At 49.5% G+C, this 21571-nt stretch overlaps 2 protein-coding genes across 6 annotated transcripts; one reads left to right on the top strand and one right to left on the bottom strand.

Moving 5' to 3' along the window:
• The first annotated feature begins 1286 nt into the window (after positions 1 to 1286).
• Positions 1287 to 9575, top strand: SCNN1A (sodium channel epithelial 1 subunit alpha). Of its 4 annotated transcripts, XR_014226299.1 has the most exons (14): positions 2330 to 2456; positions 2682 to 3055; positions 3454 to 3709; positions 4575 to 4759; positions 5545 to 5645; positions 6332 to 6495; positions 6811 to 6909; positions 7080 to 7197; positions 7438 to 7516; positions 7645 to 7684; positions 7831 to 7888; positions 8016 to 8071; positions 8597 to 8672; positions 8891 to 9030. XR_014226299.1 is itself a non-coding variant. In XM_082278635.1 (13 exons), exons 2-13 carry the CDS (start codon positions 2706 to 2708, stop codon positions 9215 to 9217), a joined length of 1869 nt encoding a protein of 622 aa, XP_082134761.1. In that variant the 5' UTR covers positions 1287 to 1405; positions 2682 to 2705; the 3' UTR covers positions 9218 to 9575. The 4 variants fall into 4 exon arrangements, 3 of the variants coding, with proteins under 3 accessions (XP_082134761.1, XP_082134760.1, XP_082134759.1); XM_082278635.1 differs by lacking the exons at positions 2330 to 2456; positions 7645 to 7684 and adding an exon at positions 1287 to 1405 and having other exon boundaries at positions 8891 to 9575; XM_082278634.1 differs by lacking the exons at positions 2330 to 2456; positions 7645 to 7684 and adding an exon at positions 1995 to 2128 and having other exon boundaries at positions 8891 to 9575.
• Positions 9576 to 15157: 5582 nt separating this feature from the next.
• On the bottom strand, positions 15158 to 19972 carry VAMP1 (vesicle associated membrane protein 1). Of its 2 annotated transcripts, none has more exons than XM_082277998.1 (5): positions 19934 to 19972; positions 19104 to 19263; positions 18106 to 18264; positions 17806 to 17857; positions 15158 to 16176 (listed from the first exon to the last, which is right to left on the bottom strand). In XM_082277998.1, coding segments are annotated over exons 1-5 (492 nt in total). In that variant the 5' UTR covers positions 19936 to 19972; the 3' UTR covers positions 15158 to 16057. The 2 variants fall into 2 exon arrangements, with proteins under 2 accessions (XP_082134124.1, XP_082134125.1); XM_082277999.1 differs by having other exon boundaries at positions 15158 to 17406.
• Between the last annotated feature and the right edge of the window lie 1599 nt (positions 19973 to 21571).

Consider the following 21571-nt stretch of genomic DNA (forward strand, 5'->3'; position numbering starts at 1 on the left):
TTTAAAATCCTTTCACATACTGTGGAAATCAGAGAATGCCTATGGGCTACCAAATTTGGCTCTAGTTGCTTAGTGGGTACTGTTAACTTAAATGAGTATAAGAGGGGAATTTCCAGGGGCAAAATAGTTTTTGTTACTCCAGTAAGATAGAGTCACAATTCCAGTAAGAAAAAGGTGGTACTGGAGGATTAGTCCATTAGTGTAACAGTAATTCCAGGAAATTATAATAATGTAAGTCAAACAAGTTGCTCTCTGTGAAGTGACTGGACTAGAGCTCCATTGGCTCCACTGGTAATTGCAAGCACCAAAGCTGCATAATTGCTGGTCTCCAGGTCTATCTGAGTGCATGAAACTTGCAAGTGGTACGAGTCAGGAGAGCTCACATTCCTCCACTAAATGACATTTCCTACTGGCACTGCCCAAGATGGGATACGGAGCTGCACGGACTGTCGGTCCAGTCCAGGATACTTCTAATCATAGAATGGCTTGGGTTTGAAGGGGCCTTAAAGGTCATCTCATTCCGACCCCCGCTGGGACACCTTCCACTAGATCAGGCTGCTCAAAGCCCCGTCCAACCTGGCCTTGAACACTTCCAAGGATGTGGCACCTACAGTTTCTCTGGGAAACCTGTTGCAGTACCCCACCAACGTCACAGTGAAAAATTTCTCCCTAATATCTAATCTAAACCTGCCCTCTTTAAGTTTGAAGCCATTCCCCTTTGTCCTGTCACTACGTGCCGTGATAAATAGTCCCTTCCCAGGTCTCTTGTAGCCCTGTTAGATATTGGAAGGCAATAAGGTTTCCCTGCAGGCCTCTTTTCTCCAAGATGAACAACCCCAACTCTCTCCTCGCAGCCTGCCTTCACAGGAGAGGTGCTCCAGCCCCCTGATCATCTTCATGGCGTCCTCTGGACTCTATCCAATAGGACCTTATCCTTCCTGAGTTGGGGGCCCCAGAAGTGGAAGCAGTAATGCTCTGAGGAAGCTGCTTTGTAGTAAGCATTTGATACAGTATTAGTCCATTCACCTCATCCCACCCACTTTTTGCAGCTTTCATCTTTGATGAAAGTTCAAAAATAATCTACTGGAGATATAATTAAGTTTAGAACTGCAGGAGAAATGGTGCTCTTGCTTTGCATTGCTTTTTGTCAGGGGACGGAGCTAGCAGGACGCTCTAAGTTGTGGCTCTAGGTTTGTAACAAGCACCTGTCACAAGGCTGTTCCTGGCACACTGACACTTAACTGCTGGCCTCAAAAGTGTGCTGCTTGCCATTTTCAAGCATGGGATTTTGCAATATGAAGAGGTGAAAGTGGCTATTTTGAGTCACTAACCAAACCACAGCTAACTCTCATAAGGATCAAAATTCAGTGACCAAAGACTCTGAACAAGGACTTACCTGAAGGAGGTAAGCAGAAAGGAAAGAAATAAGTGAAAACTTCAGAGAGAGCTAGTTTGAGAGAAAATCATTGGGAGAAAAGATTGGTAAAGAAGTTTCACGGTTATAATGATGGGGGGGGCGGATGTTTGGGACTTTTGGTCCCATTTTGCTAAGTGTTCATTTCCGTGGTCCAAGGAAACACTGGAAGGTTTGGGGTAATGCCGGGAGGCCTTGATTTCCCAGGCACAGATCAGCGAAACAAGTTCCCACTCATGGTTGGGCCAGGCAGTTATGGACCCAAAAGATTTCTTCAGCCAAGGCACCAGCACAGGCGGTGCGGTAACTGAGGTGTATCCCTGACTCGCCCCCAGCCTTCTCTGTCCCAGCTCCATCCCCCTCGCAGATATCACCCGAAACTCGCCGCTTTTCCCTTGGAAAGCACAATTTGGCGATGAAAGCCAGGCAGGAGCCCTCACCGCCGGTCGGTGACAGGGCACGGTCCCAGGGAGGACAAACCGGGGGGTGTTCCCGGCCGGCCGGCGCTGCCTCGGGGACCAGCGCTGCCAACTTTCTTTCTGCATCGCCTGGGCTCGCTGGGACGCCGCGTCCCCGCCGGAGGGGGTGGGAGGAGGAGGTTCAGGCTGTTGGGCGGCCGTCCCTGGCCGGGGCCGGGCTCTCTCGGGGACCGGGGGGGCCCCGCTGTCCCCGGGAGCGCGGCGGCCGCGCCTTGACCCCGTCGGCACCGCCAAGGTCACCGCCCCGACGGGTCCCCGGTCCCCCGGCCGCTGCTGTCCCGCCGCCGACACTTGAGAGTTTAAAGAGGCTTTTCTTCCCCGGGAGCGGCGCCCGGGGGAAGGGGAAGGGGCAGGAGGGGGCAGGCAGGAGGGACAAGCGGGAGGGGCGGGGAGAGGCTGGCAGGGCAGGAGCCGGGCGGGGTGCTGGCTCCAACTGGAAAGGAACCGGTCCCAGCCCAGCCGGGGAGGCTGCGGGAGAGCCGGCAGCGCTGGGCATAGCACACCGGCCCCGGCCCCGGCCCCGGCCCGAGCAGCCGCCGCTCGCCATGGGCACCGCGCCCCGCGTTAGTGCCGCGGCCCCCGCGGGGCGGGCGGGAGGATCTACCCGTGTCACATGTGGGACGGGAGGCTCGGAGGGGGACCTGCAGCCTGGGCGGGGGTCAGGGGGGAGCGGGGGAAAGCAGCGGGGCTTGGGGGAGATGGATGCAGAGCCAGTTGGTGAAGCGGGCATGGCTTCCCGGAGCTACAGTCTTGCTGGGCAACCCACTAATTCTGAGTTTGTACTATAGGCTGGGTCTGTGAAGGCAGGGAAGATGCCAGAAGGGGAAAAAATGAGACAATGTAAGCAAGAAGAGGAGCAGCAGCAGAAAGAAGAGGAGCGGGAGGGTCTCATCGAATTCTACAGTTCCTACCAGGAGCTATTCCAGTTCTTCTGCAGCAACACAACCATCCATGGGGCTATCCGCCTGGTGTGCTCCAAAAAGAATAAGATGAAGACAGCCTTCTGGTCTGTTCTCTTCTTTCTCACCTTTGGCTTAATGTACTGGCAGTTTGGGATCCTCTACAGGGAGTACTTCAGCTACCCTGTCAACCTCAACCTCAACCTTAACTCGGACAGGCTGACTTTCCCGGCCGTGACGCTGTGCACCCTCAATCCGTACAGGTAAGAAATAGGCTTGCAGAGATGTTGACTGCTGTGACTTTGATGGGTGTAGGAACACGGCACAAACTCACTGTGGTTCTCCTCATGATCCTCGACTGCCCACTGTTGTAGCGGTGCCGGTGGAAAGGACGCTTTTCAGAGGGAGGCCTTTGCTGCTGCAGGGCACTCACAGTGAGGCATGTGGGTTTAGGCAGCGCTGCTTGGTGGTGTATGTTAGCAGGCTGCAGTGTAAAGTGCCACAGGGCTAGAGCAGATTTACTTCTCTCCTGCAAGATAGCCTCCAGCAAGGGGTTAGATTTACAACTCGTGGCAGGAATGCCCGGAATCACCCCAGCAAACTTTGCTGCCTGTCTTATTCAGAGCTGTTTGTGTGCTGGTTTTCTCTCCCCCCTCTATAGATACAGTGCCATCCGAAAGCAGCTGGATCAGCTGGACCAAATCACCCACCAGACACTGCTAGACCTCTATGACTACAACATGTCTCTGCCACAAAGCGACTGGTCCACGGTGTCCACACAAAGGCGTAGCTCAAGGAGCCTGCTCCATCATGTCCAGCGCCATCCTTTGCGGAGGCAGAAGCGGGATAACTTAGTCAACTTGCCAGAGAACAGTCCTTCAGTGGACAAGAATGACTGGAAAATTGGCTTTGTTCTGGTGAGATCCCTAGATACCCTGTGCCCTACCCACTCCAGTCTCTGCCTGGCTACTTTTGTCTTGTTAGACCCTTGGCCATGCCTCTCCTTACGTAGAAGTCTGATTAATCTACACTGGCTATTGCTAATGACAGATAAAAGTAGAGCTGAATCCTTTGCTCCATACAGTCCTGCTCCCCAGATTCTGCCCCTGTCCATGTCCCAGGCCCCAGGGGACATGTCTGTGTCAGTCTACATCTCTTCCTAAGAGCAGCGAAACCTTGTCCTTCCTGAGGGTACATCAGCCTTGCAGTTGCCTTTGAGAGCTGTTTATCAGCATCAGCTGCTGCATTGCCCAATAATAGCAAAGGAGAAAGTATTTGATGGTCCTGGGCCACCTGAAATGTGATCATGGTTGCAACTGCTCTTAGGTAGCAGCTTCCTCGCCCTAGGGTATCTGTGTTTGCATTTAAAAAGCACTGAAGGACTGAGGCTAATCACTCTGCAGTTAACTGGAGTTCCCACAGGATCACAAACGTTTTTCTGGACACACCCTGAAGGAAGGGCTCCCCACGCAAGAATTTAAAGCTCCTGGTTTTATACCAGGTAGAATTTATGTGCAGATTGCCCTGCACACCTTGCTGCCTCCTGGGTTTTACTCAGCCTCGCTTATTCACCTGGCGTTTCCCTTCCACCGAGGAGCTGCCCTGTGTTTTCTCCATACCCTGCTGATCACCTGTTGGTCACACACAGGAGTTCTGTGGAACTCTTCACTGCCTCGGTCATCTCCTGCCTGTGCTGAGGGAGCAGAGCTTATCCACAGGCAGAGCCTTGTCTCCTGGGCAACAAGACTTCTCTGACACGGCTGGTTTTCTCCTTCTTAACAGTGCAATGAAAACAACGACTGTTTCCATCAGGCGTACTCCTCGGGAGTGGATGCCGTGCGGGAATGGTACAGCTTTCACTATATCAATATCCTGGCGCAGGTGCCTGATGCAAAAGCCCTGGATGAGTCTGACTTTGAGAATTTTATCTATGCTTGCCGCTTCAATGAGGCAACGTGTGACAAGGCGTAAGTAGTGGAAACATCCCTGCAAATACTTGTTTTGTGCCTGGGTTCGAGGGGAATCGAGGAACCCACATTAGAGAACCTCTTTTTTGAGGTGGGGTCGTTCCTTGTTCAGCTCCCATTGTGTCAAATGATCTTCCTTGAGTCTTTTCTGTGGGTTGTGCTTATCAGGGTCACAGGTTCTATGACCTGGAACTATGAACCTCAGAGGATGATTTCTCCTTTTTCTGGGTTCCACACAAATGAAATAATTATACTGGTACAAACGCCAGAGTGGGCACAGATGTACAGCGTAGAAGTATTTTTATTCTACTCTCCACAGTGGTAAAGTGGTACATATCAGCCTACATACAGGAAGAAGAGAGAGTTGATACAAAAAGAAAGTAAAAAATTATCCCACTTTTCTCCTGCCATTATTGGTCAAAAATCCCCAAGGAGGTAGTGGAACGAAACCCATCTGTAAGGGAGGAAAAGGGGTAGGAAAAGCTAAGAGTTTCATCAGTATTAGGAAGATAATACAGTAATTGCTAGCACTGCTAAAACCCATTTGGGCTCTGAAAAGCAGTATGAAAAACCTCGTGGAAAAACCTGTCCAGCTCCGGGACATTTTTTACAGCACATTTTAATTGCTTTTCCGTGTTTGGGCGAGTTTACATAACAAATACTGCCCATCTGCTGTAAGCCCCTCTCCCTGCTGATGGAAAACAGAGTTGTTCCTTTCAGAAATCCCTTCCCCTTGGTTTCACAGCCCTTCTCATTCTGTGTAAATGTTTATCTTCCCCTCTCAGGAATTATACCCACTTCCACCATCCCTTGTATGGGAACTGCTATACCTTTAATGACAACAGCAGCAGCCTGTGGACATCCTCGCTGCCTGGGATCAATAATGGTGGGTGAGAGGCACCCCTTGGTGAGTAAGGAGAACAGCTTAGCTCTGTTTTCCCTAGGAGTTATGGGCATCCTGCTGTGCTTAGTACTGGTGGTGGCAGATTGCAGCCCTGCTCTGTCTCGCCCAAGCTGTTTTCACCCATGTGGAGACAGCTGTCTCATGGACATGGCTGTCCCCCACTGCTGCCCACTGAACTCTCTCTTCCTCAGCAGTGCCTGATCCTTATGCTCTTTGCTTCCTCTGGTCTTGTGCTGGCCCTTCCTGAAGTCGGCTGCTGAGCCACAGTGCTGTGTTCCTGGTCTTCACCTTCTCCTTCTCCATTTTCCTCTTACAAGAAACTGACCTATTTGTGTTCCTAAACCCCCTGAAACCTTTCTAGGCCAAATCTTCAGGCTTTTCTTCCATCCGGCTCCAAGTCTCTCCATGAAATCTCTCTCAATTCCCAGTTGTGTTTTTTCTGAGCCACAGTGATGAAATCCAGTTTTCTCTGGCCTCTTCTGGAGCCTCCAGCTTTGTCATTGGCCTCCCTCCAGCCACTCTCTATTGCTGCCAAGCTTTGGTGCAGCCCTGGTTGATGTCTGTCTTTTCCTTTATCTCTTTCAGACTCCCTTCTAACCACCCTGCTCTCCCTCCTCTGCTGCACCACAGCTGGCCATGACCTCCCTCGCTCTCTGATATTCCCTCAGGTCTCTCTCTGGTGGTGCGCACCGAACAGAATGATTTCATCCCTCTGCTGTCCACGGTGACAGGAGCCAGGGTCATGGTCCATGACCAGAATGAGCCAGCCTTCATGGATGATGGGGGTTTCAATGTTCGTCCTGGCATCGAGACCTCCATCAGCATGAGAAAGGTGAGGAAGCAGAAGGGTTGAAAGCTGTGGATGGGAGGTTATGGGGAGGTTCAACCTGTGGACCTAGTGTGTGTTTAAGGGAGGGGATTAATCACATGGAGTGAAGGGAGAGGAAGAACAGCTTGCTGGACTAGACGAGAAGCATTTGGCTGCAGTTTATCAGTGAACAATGAAATGGGGGCAAGCAGGGGGAGCTGGCAGCCCGAGGGAAGCATAAAGAGCAGACACTGATGGATGAGCAGTGCAAGGCATGGGAGAGTGGGAAAAGCACAGCAAAGTGGCAGTGTTCTGTGCAGTGAGAGTTTGCTGTTGCAGGAGATGACCGTGCGCCTCGGGGGCAGTTACAGTGATTGCACAGAGGATGGCAGTGACGTGCCAGTGCAAAATCTGTACTCATCCCGCTACACCGAACAGGTAACTCGCCATCACCCCTCCTGGGCCACCTTGTTTCCCTACTTTCCTGAAATGCTTCAGCCCCCTAACGGCCATTCCTTTTCTTGGGCTGTGTTACTAGTATGATGTGATACAGGCAGCAGTGGGTTTGGTTCCCTTGATCAGCCTTTTCCACCTTACGTGCCTCCCAGGTCTGCATTCGCTCCTGCTTTCAGCTCAACATGGTAGAACGCTGTGGCTGTGCATATTACTTCTACCCCTTGCCCAGTGGAGCAGAGTACTGTGACTACAGAAAGCACACAGCCTGGGGTAAGTGGACAGCAGGGACAGCAGAGCTCATGCACCACCTCAACCTGTTTGGTCCAGCCCATGTCCCAGCACACCTCATTGTCTTCAATGAGCTTCCTGGTGTGGGACATCCAAAAGACAGTCTTATCTTGGATGATTAGCCCCTTGTGGAAGGAAACCTTTTCTGGGTTCCCTTCGCAGTCACACACCACCTTTTGTGATACTGTGAGCTTACCTGGATTTACTTCCTTTGCTGTTTAGGCTACTGTTATTACAAACTGCTGGCTGAGTTCAAAGCTGATGTGCTGGGCTGTTTCCACAAGTGTCGGAAACCTTGCAAGTAAGTTATCATCAGTCAGGCAGGAAGATTGGAAACTATTCCTAGAAGTGTTGGAAAGCATTCACTGACCAGGCAAAAGCTTGAGTCAATAGCTGAGCTCCAGCCTGAAATGGTATTTCTCCCATCAGGAAGCCAGAAGGGCTGAGGAGCATCAGGGCTGGCTTAGGGGTGAGCTCCCAAGGACTGCATTCCACATGGTGGGAAGTGGGTGGAACTTCAGCATGGGAGGGAATCTCCATGTGTGCCTGGGGATGGCGAGACCTGGCCCTGTGGCTCCCATAGCTTCAGAGCTAACACAGCCTCTGGTCTCGCAGGATGACAGAATACCAGCTGTCAGCTGGATACTCCCGCTGGCCTTCTGCTGTCTCAGAGGTAAGCAGAGGGTGTCCTGGTGCCTCAGCACTGCTCCCACCTCCCATTTAGTCCTTCCTCAGCTGGTACTAAACCTGCAGGAGGTGACTGTGATCATGTAACACAGTTTATTGCACTTTCATTTCAGGACTGGGTTTTCTACATGCTTTCACAACAGAACAAATACAACATCACATCCAAGAGGTGAGAGCCCCTAAACAGAGACTGTGTGCAAATGAGAAACCATCCCAGTGCAGTTTGTGTGTTGGAAATGTCAGAGTCACTGATGGGAAGAGATCAGGCATGGGACCTGTGGACAAGGCCAGTGGATTTGAGTCAGAATAGATACATACTGAGACTTCAGCAAGAACTGGGGACTCAATGAAAAATTTTGAAAGGGTTCAGATGCTGATATGAAAATAGTAAGCCCCAGGCACTTGCTGTGTGTTCTGGAGTCACAGGAAGTGCTTGTGGAAGAGTGGGAAGGAGAGCTGTGCAGGAGCTTTTGCCACAAACATTGGGTTTTACAGTGCTGTGTCAGAAGTGCACTGTAAGTACCAAAGGTTGTATTTAGTGCAGAATGAGGGAGCTGCAGAGATGGGAGAAAGCCTCTGGGTGGTATGTGTGGGAGAAGGATGGGATGCAGAAGGGGACAGAGATAATTTGGCGTGGTGAAGAAATGCAGGGGTTGTGGAGTTGGGATTACTGAGCATCATCTTTCATTCACAGGAATGGAGTTGCCAAAGTTAATATCTTTTTTGAGGAGTGGAACTACAAGACCAATGGGGAGTCTCCAGCCTTCACGGTACACGCTTTACTACCACATCTTCTCTGGCCACCCATTCCCCCACGATGTCCCTCCACTGTGACAAGCTTTTGTTCCAGCACCATTGCTGGATATTGAGTCTCTTCCTGGGGCAGGGTGAGGGGAAGGCCCCAGTAACACAGGGAAGAGGGAACAGGCAGGGAGGCAAAAGTCCCAGACAAGGGCTGTCCTCACTGTTCTTTCTCCATCTCCTGCAGGTAGTGACTCTGCTGTCCCAGCTTGGGAACCAGTGGAGCCTCTGGTTTGGATCCTCTGTCCTGTCTGTGATGGAGCTTGCAGAGCTGGTTCTGGATTTCATTGCCATCACCTTTATCCTGGCCTTCCGCTGGTTCCGCTCTCGGCAGAAGCTCTCCCCGCCGGGACCCGCTCCGAACAGCCAGGATAACACTGCTTTCCAAGACGAGGCACCAGCTCTCAGTGCTCCACATCGCTTCACTGTTGAGGCTGTAGTGACCACGCTGCCATCCTACAACAGCCTGGAACCACGTGGGCCAAGCAGGGACGGTGAGGTGGGACACGAGTGAGGCAGCTGTTCAGATGGGTGGCAACTGGAGCAAAGGCTGCACACTTTGTCTGTGGGGCCTGCGCTTCCTTCTTTCTGGGGTGCTGCACATGGACCATAGCAAAAGACTGCTCCATGGCTGGCCTGGGCTCATTGCTTTCACTTCTGTAGGCAAATTCTTCAGTCTCGTAAAATGCTATTGCTCTGGGGATCACCAGGCTTGAGAGTTGATCAAGTGTATGTACAGGGGAGATGTCCTCTTGACTTCCTTACCCTCTGTGCATGTGCACACCTTCATGTGCATGCATGCTTTCTTTCCCCTCCAACAAGGATGCTGCCACAGTTCTGGTCTGTCATTCATTAAAGAGGTTTGGCAGGTGTGACTGGCCTCCTCTGTGGTATGACAAGGAACAGGAATGGAGTCTCAGCTGGGCTACAAATCTCTCAACAGGCTGAGCTTTGTTAAGCTTTCACTAAACTGGTTGCTCTTTCCTCATTCTTCATGTCCAGCTCTGATCCCAAGACTGTGTCACCTACCCTCTCCTCCAAGGAGAGGCTACTTGAGACAAGAGCCACTGGCACGATCGCAATCTGTATTACACACAATGCTCTGGAGAGGTGCTCAATGCTTGCTGCCAGTCCCAGGCCTGGGACAGAACACTCCTGGCAAAGTAAAGGCTCCCTTTCCAAGCTGCCTTTGTGGCATTGGTAGATCTTGGGTGTCCCCCCTTCCTTGGGATACACCATACATGTGTACATCCAGCTGTTTGATTGTTTGCCAACAACTCTGGGACAAATTGATCTCTACATTTGCTTGGCCCTCCCTGCTTTCTTCCTGAGAGAAACAAAGAGAGCTTGGCAGGATTATGCACACCCCCTAAAAATCCCAAACACTACCTCTGCTGCCACAGGGTCCTGCAAGAGAGGATCGGAGCAGCACAGGTCATGCAGTGCCTGCTCTGCTCCACTCAGCCCTTGTCTGCTCCACCCACAGAGACTCTGCTTCTTCCTGAGGGAAGCACAGGAAAGTACTGTAGGCTTTAATCAAAAGTCCTTCCAAGGAAAGCCTTAGCCTATTTAATTGGACCACATAGGCAAAAATGGTCCTCTTCTCAGGAACTAACTTGGGAATCTTTGCACAAGAGAACACGTTTCTTGCAGTGAGCTTGCCATACTCTTTTCTTACAAATACTCAGACTTCTGCTGCAATGGTGTTTGCACTGCACTTTATGGGGCATCAAGAGAGCAAGGGTGATGTCCTTAACAAACAGGATTATCCACTTCACAGGACAAACACAGATACCAGAATTTAAGCAGTTTAGGCAAAGACCTGTGGTACCCTGTACCAAATCACATTGTGAACACCCACTATTTGTTAATCATAACAAAAGAAAAACTTAAAGTTATTTTAAAAATTAAGGTAGATGCACTGCCCTTGGGAAGTTGGAAGGGTTTACTGCAGTATCTAAATGTTTGCCTAATTTTTCCCTTTGAGATGCTAAACACGTGCTGCTTGTACTGCTCTTGCCTTGATTACCTAAATGCACTTTTCAATTCCCAGCAGAGAGTGATTTTATTCTTCTTCACATACACAAATGCTATGTTCTTTATTGCACAAATAGACATGGTTTTTCAAATTTTATCCCAGTGCTCACCTGATGACTCTTGTTTGAAAGTGAAGATAATGTCTCTCTGCTGGGAATAGAAGCAAGTAATTCAGGGGGTGTCCTTCAGCAAGGGTGGCAGCCCAGCAGGAGGGAGAGTCCTGCAACAAGCACTTAGAGGTGTGGGAACATGTATTCCTCCTTGGGGGCCCCCACTTGAAAAAATATCAGAATTTCTGCAAACATGAAAAAATCCATTTTCTGTGTCTGATTTTAAATGGAATAAAAAAGAGTAATGAATGAAATCTCAAAGTTGCCTCAGTGAAGGGACTTTCATGTTCTGTAAAAACACTGCCCAAGAGGCAGAGCTAAAAGCTAGGTTTAGTTGCTGAAAGTAACTTTGGCCACAATTAAAACACAAAAGGCAGGCAGATAGAGGAGCTAGGATGCTGCACCCAGTTCTTGGTCACCAATTCAAAACTGCAGACTGATGCCTTGGGTATTTTCTAGCACATGAATGAGCAAAAACCTGACACTGGACACAAAGCTGTTTGCTTCACAAAGCCACCTTCCAATCAAGAAAGAAGAAAGAGCAGGTGCAACACCTAAAACAGTCTGTGTATACCATAAACATACGATGACTCATATGGTAAGCATGATCTTTCCTGAGTATCCAAAGAGCAAGACACGATTCTTCACATCACAGAACTATAAATAACCCTGTAATAACCATAAAATTGATGAGACCTGCTGCATCATGCATAGTTAAGTGGGTGATTAAAGCAAGATTAATCAGAGGCATAACTACTTGAAACGCTAAGTTCTCTTCATCATAAAGAAATACAGCTGCAGAAGGTGGTCATGTATTTCCTGGGGGAATTTCCTGGGGGAAGCTTGAACTGTATTTTATCTCTTCTGTAAGAGCGTTAAAATGCAAAAAAAAAAAAAAAAAAAAAAAAAAAGAGCTTTGACTGATGAACTCAAAGTAATGGCACCATTCAGGATAGCTGTAAATCCAGAGTTAAAAGCCTGTACAAACGTGAAGAAGCAGTTATACAAGTTGGTAAATAGATTAGCCCTCCCTGTCCTGTGAATCAGTGCAAAAATTGCCATCTTGGGAGAAATCAGGTGATTGTTCCAGAAATAATCCCTACATTTCTTGTAGGCTGACAAGTCCACAAATGAGCTCAGCAGATGTATAGTGAGCTTGGTCTGGCTGAGAACAAGAGGCAAGGCCAGCAGTGCTGGAGTAAGAGCCCCAAAAATGGGAGTGTTTCACTGAGAATGTGAAAAAATTGGAGAAAAGGGAAGAAAGCATGCATGCATGGGGATCTGCAGGTCAGCAAAAGGCAAATTAAAGGTCTGAGCTGGAGTGAATTTGTACAAGAGGAGAAAGTTGAGGGGATGTGAATGCTCAGTAGTCACATGTGTGTTAGAGGCATAGCACAGTTATTTTGAGGACATGGAAAACATGCAGGGAACAGCTGAAGGTTGTGTCTTTTTGGACTGAGAACAGATACCAAAACTATTGTTTTTCCATAAGAATTAAGGTAATAGAGGAAATGCAGGGAAGTACAACATAAGTGTCTAGGGAAGCTAGAAAAAAAATGAGAAAGCCATCACTTGGGAGAATAAACAATATATTTAGAAGAACTAAACCCTGCTTGCTGGAAGGCTTAGAGAAGCTGGACAGATAGGTCAAGGTTTGTCTGCACAGACTGAGGTCAAACCGAGAAGGAATTTGAGCAAAGGGTTACCAGGCTCTTGGGACAGGTTCAATAAAATCTAAGGGGTTACAGGCTACATCAAGAAATGAAAAGGGCAGCAGTGCTGTGGGTGAAAGGACACAGGAACCACAGAGATCAGGAACATACCACAGGCACAGCCACATTCAGTCACAGTTCTTTGTATTTAACAATATGCAATATTTAAAGGGGGCTTGTAAGCACAAGAGGGCAAAGTGCCTTCAACTTCCAAGTGCATGCAATGAACTAAAAAAAGCTTATGATCTTTATTAATCTTTTAATAAATTTATGGCAAATTTATTTTAAAAAAAATAGTACAAAGGCTTTTGGAAAAGAAGCCTGGGAAGAAAGAACATAAAAAGAAAGTGTAATTTTGTCCTCTGCAGAAATCATTTAATGGGTCTGTGCACTGAAGAAAAGGACATTATGGGGCTGTTCATATTTGAAACCTGGGGAGCAAGTAAAGGTGTTCTGAACAGGTGTTGCACTCTATCTCAGGCAAAAAATAGGTCAAAGATTATCAGGAGTATGGAGGCTCAGGTATCCAACAGACATGGCTGAGTTGCCTATTTGTAAAACCTGTATCTTTATCTGTTACATCTCTCAGAAGAATTATTTGCTTAGAGGTCAGAACAAAGATAAAACCTCCCCATTATTACCTCTCTTCACCAAGTTAAGGCTTCCAACCCCAGTGGATACATCAGAGCAGGGACCTCTGTCGCTTCCCAAGGAAGCCAGGTTCATTTAAAAAGTGTTGATGCTGCATTCCGGCTCTGAAGAAAAATCTGTCTTCCCAGCCATCATTTGGTTACTCTCCAGCTGAGACAACAAAACCCACCACTGATGAGAGCCTGCAGCCTGCTTTGATCAGCACAGAGACACCTTAGGAAAGGCCAGAGCAATGCCTCAGGCATCTAGAAATATGAAGGTTTAAGGTATATCCATTTAGGAGCAGTAGAGTTGAGGCTTTTCTTCCACCACATCTGAAGACATCAGGATGAAGCAGCTGATATGGGAGCTGCACATTGCACAGAATGGTTTGGTTTGGAAGGGACCTTAAATATCATCTTAGTTCCAACTCCCTGCCATGGACAGGGACACCTTTCACTAGACAAGGCCGCTCAAAGCCCAATCCAACCCAGCCTGGAACACCTCCAGAGATGGGGCATTCATGGCTTCTCTGGGCAACCTGTTCCCATTCAAAGGCATGTTAAGCATGTTCCATGTTTAAAGGCAGAGCTTGAGTTTTTAATTAGACAGATGAACTATTCTCCCAAAGCCTTGGCCTTGCTTTTGGAGCACATTTTGAACCCTGTTTTGTCTAGGATAACAGAGTGCAGGAGCAGCAGAAAGGCTGATGCAGTAAAGGATGGCACCTCAGAAGAGCTTCCAGTAGAACATGGTATTTCAGTGCCTTCCAGAGGATTTATGGTTAGGCATGCAAGTCTTTGCAGACATCCACAACATGACTCATGAACTGGGCTCAACCCTGGGACAACCTTCAGCAGTATGTTCAGTCCCAGCTCTGTGCTCCAGAGCAGCTGCCAGCTTTGGAAAATGACCATTCAATACCCAGCCTTGGCTAGACACTTGGACACTGCATCATCAACAGTCTAAAAATGCATCTGTCCTAAGAAAACATCTTCCCCATCCCCCTACATGAATGAGGCTGAGAACTAACAGGAAGGCAACACACAACACTTGGCAGGAATTGTAGCACAACTAGTTCGTTTGGGTTGTGCAGGCCTGAACTGTGTGGAATTTTAGACTGTACATGCTGCTTTAATCCACCAGCCAGTCCAGACACCTTCCTTTCCCAGGAAGGCTTCCATCTTTGAAGAATTACTCTAGCTGCCTTGCTCCACATTCACCATTGTGAGTTGTTCTGGTGAGTTCACTGTTCTGGTGTGATTTTGGTGATGTTTAAGACTGGATAATGATTGATCATAAGGGAACCAGAAGCCATGGGGAAGACTGTTTTACAAGCCGGCTTTCATAGCAGTAGGGGCAGATAAGGGCACAAGTATCTAAATTTAAAAGAAGTCTGCACTGGACAAAGCTCTGTCATTTCCTTTTAATTAGTTTCAAGGGTACAGTGAAGCAGAACAAAGGGGCACTTACCTTTATTCCAGCCATGCTCCAAGATATGCTGTGAACAGCATCCTGCTCTTGGAGGTCTTCATTTGGGTCCTGAACTTATATTCCAACACCAATGGAGAATTGTTTCTGGGTTTAAGGATCGGAGGTTATTGAAATCTAAAGGCAGCACAGCCTGAGAGCCAGAGCTGCCACTAACACACTGATGCACAGGAAGGTAGTCCCCTGACCAGGACAGTGGCTGGACATTTGGTGGCTAAAAGTAGACTTGGCTTGGGCAGTCTCTTCCCCCAGAGCTGCTGGTTCACACATCTTGTTACAGACTTACCAGAGTCAGTCCAGCACAACTGGAACTACCATCACTTTGCAATGGGAAACCAGCCATTGCTTTGAGGGACAGAACTTCAGGTACATGTATGCTATGGAAGCGACAAAAAAAAAAAAGCCAAAACCAGTTTGGCATCCCAACCCCTTCCCACCCACTGACAGACCAGACAGACTCAGTAAGGTGGTAAATTGTGTTTCTTAGAGACCATTAAAAGTACAGGAGCTGATTTCTAGAACATGCCAGAGGAGATTACAGTTGTGATTGTAGAGGAGGTAAATAAACTGCACGTGCATGAGTGGCTGCGATGCCATGGGCAGCAGAGTCCCTTGCTTTTACTAAGAGGGCCTTGGTGATTTGTTTTTCCCATGCACAGAGAGACAAAGGAGAGGAAAGGGAGCAGACACACAACATCTAAGGGAAGGAAATGAAAGAGACAGCCTAGGGGGACCTCAGCTCCCAGAGAGACAGGAGGAATGGGGCACCAAAGGCTTGTTTAGAAGAGTTCAAGAGAATTGCTGGTCTGGGGGCCTCAAGCTTGTAAGCCTACCCCCTAAAATGAGAGCAGGAAGTAGCACAAGCAGGCCCTGGCTCCTCTTCAGTAGATGCACTTCTGACCATCCATCACATCTCAGTTCCACAGGGAATTAGGGAAGTGCTCAGGGGACGAGGGCTGCTTCACTCCAGATCTTCATCTCTGCCCTCCCCCGAGGTGAAGAGGAATGGAATTGCAGGGAGATGAACTCAAATGAAATGCCGGGGCATGGAAGCGAGCATGCAAAACTTAGCCCCTTTCCAGGTGCCCTGGGAAGTGGAAAGGGGCTTCCCCAGCACACCCAATGAAACAAAAAGCATCTGCTCCTCCCATCTTTTGTACTTTGCTCTTATCTGGGAACTCCACTGATGTCCTCCCTGCCTCCTCTTAAGCCTAAACAGATCCCAGTGTATTCTAGAACAGAGGCAGAGCTTTCTAAATTAAAGGAGTACCCTCTTTCCAGTCTAGATTACAGGCTACAGCTCAGCTTGTTAAAAAAAGTTAAAAGACAAGATACACATACCTCAGAAGACTCTACAGAAACAGGGCAGTTCATTTAACCCATGTCTGACAACACATTCAAACAACTCACAGCTCTTGTTACTTTTGATGGAGAAGAACAAGGGAATTGCTCACAAAGCCACAAGTTTACTTCCATCAGAGACCACCCTGGACCTAAATTCAAGAGAACCCATAGCAATTAGGAGGATTCAGTTCGATAGTCTCTCTAGAGACCTAAGTTGCCAAACTGGGACATCTGATGTCACTTTGCAAGATCCATGCCCAGAGCACCATCTCCCTTTGAATCCCCAGCTAACCATTTCAAGGTTTTCTAACTCCTGCTGAAAGTTAGGGCTTTGTGGCAGCAGAAACAGAGCAGATATTCTTAATCAGAAAGCTGTGCAGCTCATTCAGTCTCATCTGGAATACCTCCAGTCCCCTTCACCTCTATCTGCTATGGCAGTGAGCTTTCTTGATGTTCAACCTAGGCACATAAAAGTAAAACACCAATTCCCATTTTTCCACTACTCCAAAGTCTTCCTTCTGGAGAGCTACAAGACAGTAGGAAGCTACAGGGTCCTGGCTTGTGTGTGCATAGATGAAAGGCATATTTGGCACTCCCCACCAGACTAATTGCTGTTCTTTTGTTCCTTGTGGAGAGAGACTTTACTCCCACACACGCCTTTTAGATAGTGGCAATGCTCCTTTCATTGAACTGTGTTTAGCCTTTTGCACTTGACTGAGGTAATCATGTAGGCCCTCCTTTATAAAAACTGAAATGGCCATGTTCAGGCAGCAAGTCATCTGGAAATGAGGACAGGCAGAATAAATCATTTCTTCAAGTGCTCACCTCTCCATGGCTAGAGAAATCTACATCACTACGTGTAGCTTAGATGGCTCACAGCCACTGGCCAACACAAACTAGCTTTTATTTCAGAAGCTCAATGAAAAGCTCAAGTCATGCTGCCACTCTTTTTAGGCAGAACACTATAGACTCTCACATGCTGAAGTCCTTCATCCCAAAAGGCACTGTGTTAAGGCATTCTTATTTTGCTAGAGTTCACACAGGCACTATTTGACAAGCTTACACCCAAAAATAAACACAAAAAGTTCCCTGTAGAAGAGCAGGAGCAAATAGCTACCCACTCCTCCTCAACTTCCCTTTCCTCTAAACTTAGAGGATGCTCCCTAAAGCTGCAGCAGCTATTGAAAAATCTATTTATGTTTAGTAAGCAGCTCAGAGTCCTATACACAAGATAAAACCAATAAAGAAATCTATGAAGAAGCTAGGTGAAAGGGAAGGAAAGGGAAGGAAAGGAAAAATTCAGAGGCAAGAAGAGACAGGCAAGGTAACAGGGGACAGTACGTTGCAGACTGAAGACCTTTTTTAAGTAAAAAAGTAGACTGGAGACAAAGCAACACAAAAAAGAAAAAAGGAAAGAACAAAAGGGCAAGTTACACCAAAGGTCCCTCAGAGAACTCCAAACCACCCACCAGGGCAGGAATTTGCCAACCCACCCACGCCAGGGTAAGTGCCCCTCATACTTACAGGTTTACCTGACCTGGCAGGCAGAATTCCCCATTTCTACAATGATGGCATCCCCCATTCCTCATACGCTAGGTAAAGCATACCATTTCCACACTAAGTGAGGGAGTTCCAGCACTTCCACCTCCCTTCCCCAAAGACTGGAGATAACACTTACGCAACTAAAACCCTCGAGATCCCAAACCAAAAAGGAAAAGTTTAAAGTACTCTAGAGCTGGTGTTTCCTCACCTTTGAGCCTGAGGTTTTTGGTACTTACTTGCAATCACCACCACCACAATGGCACCAATCACTCCCATCATGATCATCATCTGGAGAAAAAGATTGTCCAAGAGCAACACTCAGAACAGGCTGACAAATTCACGTCCTTCCTGACAGCCAGGGAACGTAAGCCAGGCCCTGAAGGTGTGACAGCCGAGGCCTCAAAGCCTTCCAACAGTGAAAGAATCTTAAGCATTTGAAATTGTTACTAAGCCCCAGCTACACTTGCAAAGCCCTGCAGGAGAGGGGTAGCCCAGTTCCCTCCTGATGAAGGAGATGATGGTACTAGGAAACTCACCTTGCAGTTCTTCCACCAGTACTTCCTTTTCAGTTTTGCTGCACTACTTTCAAATATTGAGGCACCAGCCTGAAGTGCATCTGCCCGGTTATCCAGCTCTGACAGCATCTCATCTCGTTCCAGCACCTTGTCTACATTTACACACATTATATCAACCACCTGCAGGAGGGAGAACGGTGGGAGCAGTTATAGGGGTAAAGACAGTTGAAAAAGAGGAGTAACTTAGCCAATAACTGATGTTGTGATACTAACAAACAAAAAACATAAACAAGGGGGGGGGGGGAAGGATCAGGGTAGGAAAGAAGTTGTTTCAAGTCACTGCCTACTTTGAAATGAAAAAAACCCCGAGACTCACTGTTAAAATATCAGTTCAATACACTCCAGCCAGGTCCTCAGCCTCACATTCTCATCTGCTTTTAAGAGCTCTCCATTCCAGCAGCACGCCAAAGCCGCCCTCCTCATGAGAGGAGTCATATGTTCACTTCCCGAGAGCTGCAAAATTAACTTATGAGCTTCATGTTGCTGCCCCAGTGAGGCACAAAGGCGCTACTGCGCGTCAGCAGCCAAGCCACTGACATGGATCCCGGGAAGCCAGGCAAGGATTCCCCCACATCACTGCATACGCTGTTCCCTTGAAGCAGCCCGCAGGGATTAAGAGCTGTCCTGGATGCTGTACAGCTTTATTTCCATAAGAGATGCACGATTACGAGATAACAAAAAAAAAAAAAAAAAAAAAAAATCTAACAAGCCTGGTCCGTGGAAGTCGTATCTGGAATTAAGCGGCTTTTAAACATAAAGCAATTTCTCCTCCAGCCTCTTTAATAGGTTTGCCGCCCTATTTTTGAGTATCGAGTATTAATTAATTTCTGGCATTGGCATAACAAAAGGAGCCACCCCTCAGCCACAGACACTGGTCAAGAACATCGCTGCTGCAGAGCAGTGGGAGAAGGGTCCAGGCATCCCTCAGGGAAGCCAGCCGGGCTGGCAGAGCTACTGACCTCCTGCACCTGGGCCTGCGTCTGCTGCAGGCGGCGATTGCTGCTCAGATTGGTGGGAGCCCCGGGGGGACCCCCACCGGGGGCTGCCCCTTCGGGAGCTCCTCCTTCGGGAGCCCCTCCTTCGGGAGCCCCGGGAGCAGGCTGCTGAGCTGGGTCAGACCTAAGGAAACACACACATGAGCGAAGACAAAACTCAGCCGCTCGAGAGAGAGCCTCCCCAAATCCACGCGAACCCGTGTCCCCAGGCTGGAGCAGCGCTGGCAGCAGCCTCGGGAGCCCGCAGCCTCCCTGGATGCCCCGGACCGGGAGCAGGCGGGCTCGTGGGAGAGCCCGAAGCAGAGGCAAGCCCAGGGGTCAGCGGGAATGGAACCAGCCCCTTGTCGAAGGAGCTTGCGGGTGCGCCCGCGCCAAGCACTGCGGCCTCCCGGGGGGAACAGCGACCTGGCCGCACGGAGGTGACCAGGAGACAGGAAAGGACGATGGGGAAAGAGGGACAGGGAGGCAGCGCGGGGGCACTCCGGGAGGGGCACGGCAGCCACCGGGCCGGGCACAGCGGTGGCCGCCAGACGGGCTAGCTCCAGCTGGGGCTCCGCACCTCACCGGCGGGGCACGGCCCGCACACCCACGCACCCACGCAGTCGGTGGGGAAGCAGGACCGCCCGGGGGCGGTGTGGGCAACCCTGCCTGCGGCTGCTGCAATGCGCCACCCGACCCCACAGCCGCCGGCCGGGACACGAGCTCTGCATTGACCCCGCTCCCGCACGGACCAGCCACCACCCCCACGCCGCGCCCCCCGCAGCTCGCCTACGGCCGGTCGGGCGGACACTCACATGGCCTGGCCGGGCCGGACAGAAGGACACCGCACCCCACACCGAACCTCACACCCACAGCCCCGCGACCCCCACTTATAACCGACGGGGCCCCGCCCACAGAGCCAGCAGCCAATCAAAAGTTGTTTCGCAGAGCGGCAGCTCGGCACCGCCCCTGGGCTCCTCCTCAGCCAATCAGCGCTGCGCGCCCTGCGGAAACGGCCACAATATTGGCCCCGCCCCAAGGCCGCCGGGGACAAGCCCCGCCCCGCCCTGGCCCCGCCCCCTGCGGGGGTCCCGGGGGGCGCGGGCCGGGCTGCCCGGTGCTCCCCCCGCCCCACCGGGCCGCGGGCTCGCAGGGCCCCGGTCCCGGCCCCCGACAGCCCTGAGCGGGTCCGCCGCGCTCCGTGTAGGTCACGCAGGGCCTGATCGTGGTTACCTGCCCCGTTCAGCTTTCGTCTTGGAGCCGAGCCCGGCTGGCGCCGTTGTGGTGGGGGCTGCGGAGCGCTCCCGAAATCCCACCTCCGCAGTGTGTCTGTTGGCTCTGGTTAATCCGCTGTCCTTGCAATTAAGAGATGGTGTCGCTGGCCCACTTCCATCATACAGCACGGCACGAAAGCGAACCTGAACAAGTACCAATCGAGCTTCTGCAGCCTGCTGGGAGAAATGAGGCTCCCACAGCAGCCCCAAGAACAGCAATGTGTTTGGGGCTTTTCCATCTAAAGATCTGAGGAAGCCAGCTGGATCAGAAGGGGAGATTCTTCAATTCACGACAAAAAAGGGGGCAGGAGTGTACTGGAGCAAGAAGACTCTTCATACAGAATTTTGCATGGTGAGTAGAGTGACAAGCATGGGCTCACACTTACATTACCTTTTCCTTCCATAAGGTGATACAGGACATTCATGTAAGTTTTTAGTGTCAGATCCCATAGATTATTAGGTGCACAAGACAGATATGGTACAGATTACAGCACAGTAGCTAGAAGATCGTGGTTACAAGGTGAAGACGTAATGCAGCGTTGTGACTAGAGACAGGTGATTTGCAGATGGGAGCAGACTGGCACTGACCTCAGCACTCAAGATTTTTAAACTCTGCGTTCAGACAGAAAGGATGAGTTGAGGAAGAAGTTTCTGTAGCCTGGCAGCCTTTCTACTGTAGTCTAAGGACCATTCCAATAACCATTGCAAATAAGTGAAGTTTGAGCTTATGGAATTAGTGGCCACAGAGCCCTTGCCAGGCTAGTGCTTAGGGATTAAGAGATGACAAAGGGTACGAGATACTTTCTCTGATACTCTCCCAGTTTCCGACATGTTTTCAGTCAAGGATTTGCTATACCTGCTCAGTCTCCACTTGGATCTGTGCATGCTTCCTGAATCCACAACATCTTTTGACAAAGTCCCACAGGTCTGCCACCCTGCTCCTGAGAATGTGGACTTCAGCTGTTTAAACAGAGAGTTTGCCTTCACTTTCCTCAGGCTTAGATCTAAAGAAAGTTCTTTCCATTCATTCCTTGCCACTTCCAACCAAGTATTTTTGGAGACAGAGCAGCCTTGCTCTGTAGCATGATACAGTCAGCAGATTAACTCCCCAATTGCTTAGCAGCTAAATTAATGACTAAGGCACATTTGGCACGCAAATGCCTGCTCATCGTATGGATT

Source organism: Coloeus monedula, assembly GCF_965178545.1.
Source record: "Coloeus monedula genome assembly, chromosome: 3".
Lineage (NCBI taxonomy): Eukaryota > Metazoa > Chordata > Aves > Passeriformes > Corvidae > Coloeus > Coloeus monedula.

Bases quoted from the DNA above. Each gene is read 5' to 3' on its own strand.
- SCNN1A (XM_082278633.1), top strand. The intron at 4,760-5,544 runs GTAAGTAGTGGA...TTCCCCTCTCAG, and splicing joins GAGGCAACGTGTGACAAGGC to GAATTATACCCACTTCCACC. The intron at 6,910-7,079 runs GTAACTCGCCAT...CGTGCCTCCCAG, and splicing joins CATCCCGCTACACCGAACAG to GTCTGCATTCGCTCCTGCTT.
- VAMP1 (XM_082277998.1), bottom strand. The intron at 18,265-19,103 runs GTCAGTAGCTCT...TCCCTCCTGCAG, and splicing joins CGCAGGCCCAGGTGCAGGAG to GTGGTTGATATAATGTGTGT. The intron at 17,858-18,105 runs GTGAGTTTCCTA...CTTTTTCTCCAG, and splicing joins ACTGGTGGAAGAACTGCAAG to ATGATGATCATGATGGGAGT.